The 10,556-nt window shown below is 50.1% G+C and overlaps 1 protein-coding gene across 1 annotated transcript; it reads right to left on the bottom strand.

The window, feature by feature from the left end:
• Window positions 1-900: 900 nt before the first annotated feature.
• Window positions 901-9,786, bottom strand: PCDH8 (protocadherin 8). The gene is made up of 3 exons (XM_063127396.1): window positions 7,234-9,786; window positions 6,707-6,914; window positions 901-1,510 (listed from the first exon to the last, which is right to left on the bottom strand). The coding sequence occupies exons 1-3, from the start codon at window positions 9,784-9,786 to the stop codon at window positions 1,137-1,139; spliced, it is 3,135 nt and encodes a 1,044-aa protein (XP_062983466.1). The 3' UTR covers window positions 901-1,136.
• Window positions 9,787-10,556: the final 770 nt, after the last annotated feature.

The following is a 10,556-nucleotide window of genomic DNA, read 5'->3' on the forward strand; positions in this document are numbered from 1 at the left end:
CCAAATGCTCAAACACATAACAAGTCCTTTTATTAGTGTTTACTTAAGTGACACAGAATAATTAAACCACATTTAGTTTGAAATGGACCATGGACTCTAGAAACACAATTCACACTTGGCAAGGCAGCCTTTCCAATACAAGCAGTTGCTTAACTAACTTATCATTTAACTGTGAAAGAGAAGGTTCTTCTATGTGATTCCTAAAGCATTCAGTGTTCTTTCCTTCTGAGCATGTCTTTCAGACACTTCCTTTGGCAAGAATTTCTGGTCACCCTTCCCCAAGGTAGTATTATATAAAAATAGAATGAAATTTCCTTATATATAAACATTACATTACACAATATACAGGTTAAAAAAACCACTATGAAAAAGGCAGGCCATGGGTGAAGCAAAAGAGCAACATAGAAAAAAAATTAAATACTGCACATTTCATAAAAATTACATTAACTACAAAGAGTTTTTTTGTTTGCAAATATCAAACAGTACCAATGTAATTGGAAACCTTTCCCAACAACTTTTTTTTACAACCATATATATCCATATATCTATCTATACACATACATACATACAGTCTATGTATTTGTGTGTGTGTGTATAGATATACATATATATACACCCCATCTATATATGTGTGTAGTACGTATTTATGTAAGTGTGTGCGTATAATATGTGTTTATATTTTTATATATGCGCGCACACACACACACATTTATTTTTAAGGCACATTTTGCTTATTCTTATATACATCACTGGACCAGGTCAATAATTTAAAAACTCTGGAGAATGGTCTAACAGTGTGAATTTATGCAAGTACATGCTTGGGGTAGGATGAGGATAATGGAAGCAGTGTTTCATTTTTATTTTTATAGAGAGGTGCTAAGATACAAAGACTTCCCCCCCAAACTTGGAAGCTTGTAGGGGCTGGCTATGCCCAAAAAATAGTGAGAAAGACACTTTGCACATGCTCAGAGTCACTGTCCGTTTCCACCAAACTGCAAATATAGGGAGAGAAATCACCCCCCGCAATGCATCATTTTGAACATTAGCGTTCTGGGACACGGCGGCACCAGCTTCTTAAACGGCTCCTGCGGCCTGACACTCGTGAGCCTTGGCTCAAGTTAAGCACTGAGAAACAGTCACATTTTCTGGCTGGTCTCAGGTGGAGGGCCTAGATAACGAGTCGAAGGAGCTTGGTATAAGGGTACTGAGATCTCTTGGAGGTCTGGCAGCCTCCCCGGATGAGGAGGGGAAAGCAACGTGAGTGTCCTGTCATAATCCCTGTGCAAGACTTTCTCATAGACACTCTGTAGACCCACTGTCTTTGGCAGTTGTGCCTGGTAATAGTTATCTCGGCGGAGGGAGTCCCTGGGCAGTGAGGTGCTTTTGCAGAAAGTGGACAGCTGGGTCTTTGGGTGAGGGGACGCGTGAGGATTAGTTCGGCCGCAGGAGGGGCTCCAACATCGATCCGAGTGGCCCAGGATCTTGCATTCTGCGGTGCAAGCCCACAGCCCTAGAAAAATGCAAGTGACAAAGCAAACTTGTTAACATGGACATGCAGTAGACAAAACATCAAACTGCAGGCGGCATGCCCTGTCTTAGCGGAGACATATTTGAAAGGCTGTCAGGCGGAAGATGAAGCACATTGGTCCGCTTGCTATGACCAATGGAGTGGAAATCGTAGGGACATTGTCACAGTTTCACCTAAACATTCGGAGAAATTTCATTACAATAAAATCTGTTCTGCAGGGCAAACAGTCATAGAATCCTAGAATAGCAGAGTTGGAAGGGGCCTACAAGGCCATCGAGTCCAACCCCCTGCTCAATGCAGGAATCCACCCTAAAGCATCCCTGACAGATGGTTGTCCAGCTGCCTCTTGAATGCCTCTAGTGTGGGAGAGCCCACAACCTCCCTAGGTAACTGGTTCCATTGTCGTACTGCTCTAACAGTCAGGAAATTTTTCCTGATGTCCAGCTGGAATCTGGCTTCCTGTAACTTGAGCCTGTCTTGGGAGAGGGGTTCTCCTTTTTGGGATGTATTTAAGTGGAGGTTGCACAGCTATCCGTGAGGAATGTGATAGTTGCATCCAGGGGTGCTCCTAGGCCTGGGCCCATGGGTCCCCAGCCCCGAATCTCAGATCTGTTTTACAGGCCTTGAGCGGCCCATGGTGGCAATGGAAGGTTTTGTCCCTCAGCTTAATTGCCATGCAGGTGGTAGTTTTCCAGAGAGCTGCGGTTGCAGCTGGGGTGGGACAGGGTTACTCTTTACTTCCCACATGCTACAACATACACATCTCACAAAACTTCACTTATTTCCCATTGGTTTGGGATGATCCAGATCAATATGCAAATTAACTGAAGATTTTATGTGGAAGAGAAATTAACTGGACGGCATTGACTCTGTTGAAATTTGAATCCCCAAGTCCTAGCCCCTGAGGACTAGCGCGCAGAGGGGAATCCAGTTCCTGCTCTGCTTGCGCTCTGATCGGGATGCAAGAGGCACAGGAAGAAAGAGCCCAACTTGTAAGTGCAGTCCGAGTCCCTTCCCGTGCCACTTAGGTCCCAATTTGGGCTGTGAGTGGCATGAAAAGGAGCGGCCTGACATGGCCGGTGTTTGCAAGAGTCAGCTCTTGCAAATCCTGGTTGAGTCCACGCCTCTCTCTGCACTTAGAATTAAAAGGGGGGAAGTGGTGGTGGTGGATGTCATGGGGTGTGTGTGGAACTTTGGCGTGTAGCCCTGCTCCCTGACATCATCCAGATTAGTCTAGGGTGGGGTGGGGTGTAGGGTGGCCATATGAAAAAGAGGACAAGGCTGCTGTATCTTTAACAGTTGTATTGAAAAGGGAATTTCAGCAGGTGTCATTTGTATAGTATGGCGAACCTGGGGAAATTTCCTCTTCATCACAACAGTTAAAGCTGCAGGTGCCCTGCCCTGGTCACTCTAGTATAGCTCCTGCAGTTTTAACTGGTGATGAAGAGGGAATTTCACCAGGTTCTCCATATATACAAATGACACCTGCTGAAATTCCCTTTTCTATGCAACTGTTAAAGATACAGGAGCCCTGTCCTCCTTTTCATATGGTCACCCTAGTGGGGTGGTAATGGTCGCCCTCCCAGGATTTAATTCTATCATAATAATTATTTCTAAATTTGCATTTATAGGTATAAATCAGCACATGTGGATTTAATACAGATGGGGTCCTATGGGCCTTGTCCTCAAATCTTTTAAGTTCCTTGCAGCAGCACGTGGTTGCAACCTGCACTGAGGGGGGTTGGATTAGATTACCTCTCTTCCAATTCTAAAATGTTATGATTTCCCCTTCCTAAAAACAAAAGTGCTACTTTTCCTTCAAACAATTGCTTAAGTCATATGTAAATATATGCAGATTTACTTAATTAATCATTTGGCTACACAACTAAGATTTATTTAATCAGGTGACAGTCTTGCTAGTTTGCTGACTATGGGCTTAAATCAAAATAGTCTTTCTGTACTCTACAAAATGATACCAGTTATGCCAAAATATCTGAACTTACAGCTTGATTCTAAAGAGGGGCCCATCAAGACAAAGTTAAACTCTTTTAAGGCTCCACTGATTCAATAGTTCATCACATGCTGACCTCTCCCATTGAAATCAATGAAATAATAGTGCTTAAATCTAGCTGGCTTGTGCTCCATTTTTACTTGAAAATGCGGCCATTGATTTCAATGGGACTCACTTCTAAATAGGAATATGTAAGGATCTCAGCCTCATACTAATCCAATTCTGTTAATGTTGATTGGATTATGTTGGTTTAAATCAAACTATTCCAGTTTAATTGGTTAGGGAATTAATTTAAGAACTTTCACGAAATGGTTACTTTAGAAATCCTTAATACACCCTGCAGTCCATGTACTCTAAAATTTCCCCATTGAGTGATCTCAGAACTGGAAAGAATACAAATTTTGTATTTGTGTTTTTAAATTGTTGGTTGTTTTATTATGCTCTTCATGGTTTTAATTTTTCTGAACCGCCCAGAGAGCTTCGGCTATTGGGCGGTATAGAAATGAAATGAAATAAATAAATAAATAAAATAAGAACAGTATTCTTTGACTGTGGTAATGCTTTCACAAGAACCCTTGCTCTGGTTCTGTGACAAATGTGTTAGTGATTAATGTAGCTCATACTTGAAGAAGGAAAATGGTTGTCTGATAGTTAAGACCTGATAATCCAGGACACATTCTGCTGCCCACCCATCGTCACTTGGTAGCCATCTAGAAGGATGTTTGCTGAATGCCAGTGACACCATATTGGCTCTAATAATGTACTAGTTCAGCGTCAATTCAGGGTATATCAATGTAATCTTGATTTGTAAGGCTGATGTAAAACAATTAAAACTATTGGTGTGTTTAATTTCTGTACTTTGAGGTGTGTTTTTTGTTTTCATGGGCGTTTGCAGGATTTGTGTGTGTGTGTGTGTGTGTGTGAAAGCTGCACAGCAGTTTGTGGTTATAACTCATGCTCATAATGTGCATTAATACAACACTTCTGGGCACTTCCCTTGTGTGTGCTCTTTGTTGCTTAGCATCACATTCCATGATGTTTAGAAGCCTACATAGAGTAGAAAATCCTAGGAATTGAATAGCACTGATGCAGAAGAGTGTTATATTCAAGACGCATCATGGACTCCAACAAAGCATTTTTTTTATGGCATTACTGCCTTTTATCATAACATTGACAATTTCACATGACTTGTCTGGAATGATTTCCTTCATCTTGGAAACATTGGTGAACACTCTCGAGAGTAGTCTTCCACAACCTGGTGCCATCCAGATGTTTTGAACTACAGCTCCCTTCATTCCTGACCATTGGCCATGCTAGCTGGGGCTGATGGGAGTTGTAAGTGCAAAACATCTGAAGGATACTGGGTTGGGGAAGGCAGCTCTAGAGAATAGCAGTCGAGTCTGTGGGGAGTGTCTTTAGCAGGAGTGGAGAAACGAGCATGCTTGATCAGGCTTTAGGGTTCTAAAGGAGCCTGGTCTATTCACTTTACTTTTCACATTGCTATCAGCCACTTTTTACAGCAGCTATCAGTACAACTTTTTCATGGCTTGCATTTTGCAATGTAGTAATGCTGTTTTGGAATTGCATTCCCCCCCCCCCCACTCTGGAACTACACATTTTGTGCATGGTTGCACATTAAAAACACACAACTTGATGACATCAGAGAAGAGGTCTGTCATTTCTGGAAGATCAGCTGACTGAGCAGGTGATAGGTAAACTTGGCCAGAGTAATTAGACCTGGCCAGGGTAGACCTGGGCCTAATCTACACCAAGCAGGATATTCCACTATAAAAGTGGTATGAAAGCTTTATATAAAAGTCAGGAGCCACGCTACTGCTTTATAGCGGTACTGAAGTGCACAGACAACTGTTGGGGCACATATACTGCTCATAGTGCAATATCCTGCTTGGTGTAGATTAGGCCCAGGTGTCCAAACAATCCACCAGCAGCTGAAACCCTCAATTTTTTTTCTCCTGACACTTTTTGTGATTAGAAATTGCCATCCAACACATCTGAAGGGCACCAGGGTAGGGATAAACATGCAGTTGTATCTTCTATTTTTCCCCCAAGGACAAAATCACAAAGACTGAAACTCATTGGGACTATGGATAGACAAGTGCAATGGAAAAGGGGTGAATCAGAAATGCATGGACAGTGCAGAGTCCCACCTTTTGAATATGAAGCCCACCTTTTAGCCACTTTAAGATTCACTCTGATGTGTGAATTTTAAAGGCTCAGGACTAGCAAAGGAATAATAAAGTTATTATTAATGGTCAAGGCTTCCTGGCCTAAGTCCAATGTTTTATCCATCACACTGGCTTTCACAGAGCCACAATACCCATGAGACCCAGCCAGAATGGCCATTGGATGATGGGAGTTATAGTGCAACACCATCTGGATGGCTCTATTTCCCCACTCCATACATATCTCCAGTTTACTGAAAAGGGGAAGTAGGAGGTTAAGAACTCTTTCACTTTTAACTGGGATGATGTGGCCATGGAGAAACCAGCAAGTGATAGAACACTGCCCTGATAGTGACAACAGCAGGCCTCAGGAACAGAGCAGCTTTCCCTAACCTGTGCTGTTGGCATCTCCCATCATTCCCAGCTACCTATCTGAGAAAGATGGGAGTTGAAATCCACCCATCTGGAGGGCACCAGGTTGGGGAATGTAGAATGTAGCAGGGTAGCCTAGGTTCAAATTCCCTACTCAGCCATGATGCTCTCTATGTGACTTTTTACCAGCCACCATCTCTCAGCCTATGCTATCTCAAAGGGTTGTGTTGCGGATAATATGGGGCAGTCATCCTGAGCTCCTAGGAAAAAGGGCAGGATAAGAATGTAATCAAATTAACAGAGTAGAGTTTTCCTTCAGTTTTCAGTGGTGTAGATCTGCTCTAACCCTTTCGCCATACGTATTTGGATGTTTTTCCTAGTCTGCAATGGATAGAAATCTGTTGCATCCACCAGAGTTCTTGCAAGTAGCTGTAAGTAACAGTGTAATTGTAGCTCTACATACTCCTGGGCTCCTTAGAATCGAGGAGGGCTTCCAAAGAGAGTAGAGCTGACTTTCCCAGCAGATGCCCTCCAAATGTTTTGGGCTTCATCTCCCAGCAGCCTCAGCTAGCATGGCCATATGCTAGGGAGGGGCGAGGGAAGAATCCTTACCATTCTGCATGTGAGTGATGAGATCCTTCTTAAGAGCGTCCCCGCTGATGTCGGAATCGCTGTCATTAAAGTCACTGTCACCCTTGCCGCTGTCTTTGCCACTGAACTTCTCTGCTTCTCTGCCTGATATGGTGTTGAAAGAGTGGCCCTTCCAGATGGCCACAGGTGGGACCGGTTCTTTGCTGTAACTAGGGGTAGAGGCATAAGACTGGAAGATGACAGAAGGACAGGAAGAGCGGGGTGGCAGAGAGAGAGAGAGAGAAACAAGAAGAAGCACTATTGTTAGAAAAAAGCAATGATCAGTAGTCTAACCAGCTGGTTAATTCACATCCAAGTGAATCTGAAATACTTGGATTTAAACCACATCGACCCAGTTGATGCTAGTGGACCCAAACAAGTTAACAAGTGCTTTGGTTTAACTGGCCTGTCACTCTAGCTGAGAATAACTCTAAATGCAAACATGCCTGCCTTTAAATGTAAGCAAGGTGACTTTCCAAGCTGGCAGGAGTTAAAAGTCAAGTCGTTACCTCTGTGTTTGCTCCTCGGAGTCTGCTCTGACTGTCATAGAGACTGGCACTCTCTCTGCTGTCCTCAGAGACGGGGATATCTTCACTGGCTGGGGAGGGCTCAGGGCTGGCAAAGGAAGATTTGCTGGGGAAGGAGTGCACTTCAAAGGCATTGCTTGGGGCTCGGGGGCTGGAGGAGGCGAGGCTGCCACCGCTGCCTTCCTGCAGCCCCTTCTCCAGGTGAGAGGTGTCCAGCGGCTCCTCCAAGGCTCCCTTCTTCTCCTTCTTGCGCCTGTTGCACGTGGTGGCGATGGTGATGATGGCCACCAGCAGTAAAGTGCAGCTCCCAGCCAGGACGATGATGACAATCAATGGGATGTCCCACTGCACTGCCTTCCCTTCCCAAGGGTTGGACTTAGCCACCAAGTCCTGGCTGCTGGAGGGGGGCAACGACTCGGTCACTTGGAAGCTGATCGTGGCTGTGGTGGAGAGGGGTGGCCGTCCGTTGTCTGCTACGGTGAGGAGCAGGTGATACACTTGGCCCAGCTGCTCTTCACTGAAGCTCCCAGTGAGCACAACTTCCCCTGTTTTCTTGTTGACGGCAAAGAGATCCAGTGCCCGTTGCTCTTGCTGCTTTTGTGGATCTTCAAGCAAGGTAAAGCTCAGCTCAGAGTTGACTCCCTCATCAGCGTCTCTGGCTTTGATGTGCACCACGAGAGAGTCCCGGGCAGCTTTGCTGGACACCCCGATCTCAAGGGAGCTGTTGGTGAGGGCAGGGTAGGTAATAACAGGTGCGTTGTCATTCTGATCTACCACCCGCACCTTGACCAGGGCTGAGCTGGAGAGCTGAGGGGAGCCGCCGTCGGTGGCTTGAACGGCCAGCTCCAGCTGCTTGAGGATCTCATAATTGAAAGTGCGTAGGGCGTAGATGGCCCCCGTGGCTGGATCCACTGAGACGTAGGTGGAGATGGAGGCGCCCATGACATCGTTATCCAGCAGGCGGTAGGTGACCTTGCCATTAGAGCCCAGGTCTGGGTCAGCGGCTTGGACGGTGGCCAGGTAGGCGCCGGGCGGGTTGTTCTCCAGCACGGCCACCTCGTAGCGGGCCTTGGCGAAGCGCGGCGCGTTGTCGTTCTCGTCGCTGAGGCGCACGGTGAGGCGGCGCACGGTCTTGGCGGGCGGCGAGCCCAGGTCCTCGGCCACCAGGGTCAGGTTGTACTCGGCCACGCGCTCGCGGTCCAGGGCGCCGGTGGTGAGCACCACGTAGCTGGCGTCGTAGGCGCGCTGCAGGGCGAAGGGCGCGTGGGGCGCGGCCAGCAGGGCGCAGCGCACCTGGCCGTTGGCGCCCGCGTCGCTGTCCGAGACGCTGACCAGCGCCACCAGGCTCTCGGCGGGCGCCGCCTCGCTCACGTAGGCCACGGTGGCGGCGTCCCCCTCGGCGTCGGCGTCCCCCTCTGCCCCGCGGAGGGCGCTGACGGCCACGTCGGGCGCGTTGTCGTTGACGTCGAGCAGGCGCACCACCACCTTGCAGCTGGCCGCCAGCGGGCTGGCGCCGCGGTCGCTGGCCTGCACGTCGAGCTCGTAGGCGCGCTGGCGCTCGTAGTCGACGGCGCCCTGCAGGCTGAGGCGGCCCGAGAGCGGGTCGAGGCCGAAGAGGCGGCGCGCCTCGGCCGGCACCTGGCTGCCCCAGGCGTAGAGCAGCTGCCCGTTGGCGCCCTCGTCCGGGTCGGCGGCGTCCAGCTGGGCCAGCAGCGCGCCCGGCGGCGCGTCCTCGGGCAGCTCCACGGTCAGCAGCGCGCCGCGCGGGAAGGCGGGCGCGTTGTCGTTGGCGTCCAGCACGCGCACGCTGACCGTGGCCGTGCCCGCGCGCGCCGGGCTGCCGCCGTCCGTGGCCACCAGCTCCAGGCGGTAGGCGGCCTGCGCCTCGCGGTCCAGCGCGCGCAGCAGCACCAGCTCGGCGCACTTGAGGCCGTCGGCGCGGCTCTGCGCCTCCAGGCCGAAGTGGCGGTTGGGCGACACGGCGAAGCTCTGGATGCCGTTGGAGCCCGCGTCCAGGTCGCGCGCCGGCGGCAGCGGCAGCCGCGTGCCCGGCGCCGCGCTCTCCGACACCTCCAGCGCCAGCAGCGGCTGCGGGAAGCGCGGCGCGTGGTCGTTGAGGTCGCGCACCTCCAGCTCCACGTGCAGCAGCCGGTAGGCCGGCGCCGGGGCCCGCGCGCCGCCCAGGCTCACCACGTCGAAGGCCAGCACGCACGCCGCCTCCGACGGGCCGCACAGCTGCTCGCGGTCCAGCCGCTCGGCGCCCACGCTCAGCTGCCCGTCCCGCTCGCGCACCCGCACCAGCGAGCTGTTGCCCGATTGCTGCATCAGGCGGAAGCTTCTCTCCCCGCCGTCCGCGGACGCCTTCAGGGGCAGCTCGTCGGCCAAAGTGCCGATCACCGTGCCGGGGGGGTCTTCTTCGTACGTGTGGAATCGGATCGTCTTGCCAAAGGCAGAGGAGAGCAGCCACCCCAGGCAGAAAAACACCACAGGGCGGCAAAGTATTCCCAGGGAGCGGCCGCTCTGGTTAGCGTTCATTCTGGCGCGGTCCTGGGCGCAGATCGGAGGGAATGAAGGCGCGTGTTGTGTGTGTGTGTGTGTGTGTGTGTGTGTGTGTGTGTGTGTGTGAGAGAGAGAGAGAGAGAGAGAGAGAGAGAGAGGGAGAGAGAAGCCGCGCTCTTTCCAGCGGTTAGAAGATTAAGGAAGGCATAGGAGTTCTCTGGACGGCCCCAGGCGCTGCGCACCGCTCTGGAGGGGCGTCGAACCGGGACCTTCGTCTCTTGGCTACCTGCTCGCCGCGCTCCGTCTCCGCCCTGCCGCGCTCTATCCAGCTTCTAAGCCGGCCCGGCCCCTCCTAAGGGTCTTTAATAGACGCGGATATGCAAATCTGCGCAGCCCGATCAGCCAATGGCAGGCTTCCTTTTCTCCCTGGCCGCCTCCCCGAAAATCCTTTTAATAGATATTTATATATACATTGTTTTAAAAAAAAGGGGGTTGGACGGGGGGAAGTGGACTGAACGGGAGGAGGTAATAAGGAATGGGGAGAAAAGATGCTTTTGAGGGCACCTCGCCTTTTGGTTCTTGGACTCTTGCACCCCCCTTTTTTCTTCCTGGGATGGGGTCGTGGCTCTGGCCAAAAGCGGAGCTGAAGCCCTTTTTGGCGACACAGGGTCTCTTCCAGGCGCGCGGAGCAGAAACAGGTGTCTAAACCTAGTCCATTTCAAATGGGCGCTGTTTCAGGAGCTCTGCGCAGACGAAGGAGCCTCTGTAATGAGCTGCGAATCTGTTCAAAGCAGGCGGCTTGGTGG

The sequence above is a fragment of the Elgaria multicarinata genome, chromosome 5, assembly GCF_023053635.1.
Source record: "Elgaria multicarinata webbii isolate HBS135686 ecotype San Diego chromosome 5, rElgMul1.1.pri, whole genome shotgun sequence".
Taxonomy (NCBI): domain Eukaryota; kingdom Metazoa; phylum Chordata; class Lepidosauria; order Squamata; family Anguidae; genus Elgaria; species Elgaria multicarinata.

Coding starts and splice junctions, on each gene's coding strand:
- PCDH8 (XM_063127396.1), bottom strand. CDS start 9,786: ATGAACGCTAACCAGAGCGGCCGCTCCCTGGGAATACTTTGCCGCCCT. Junction 6,915..7,233: donor TCCGAGGAGCAAACACAGAG/GTAACGACTTGA, acceptor GTCATCTTCCAG/TCTTATGCCTCTACCCCTAG. Junction 1,511..6,706: donor CATCACTCACATGCAGAATG/GTAAGGATTCTT, acceptor GCATTTTTCTAG/GGCTGTGGGCTTGCACCGCA.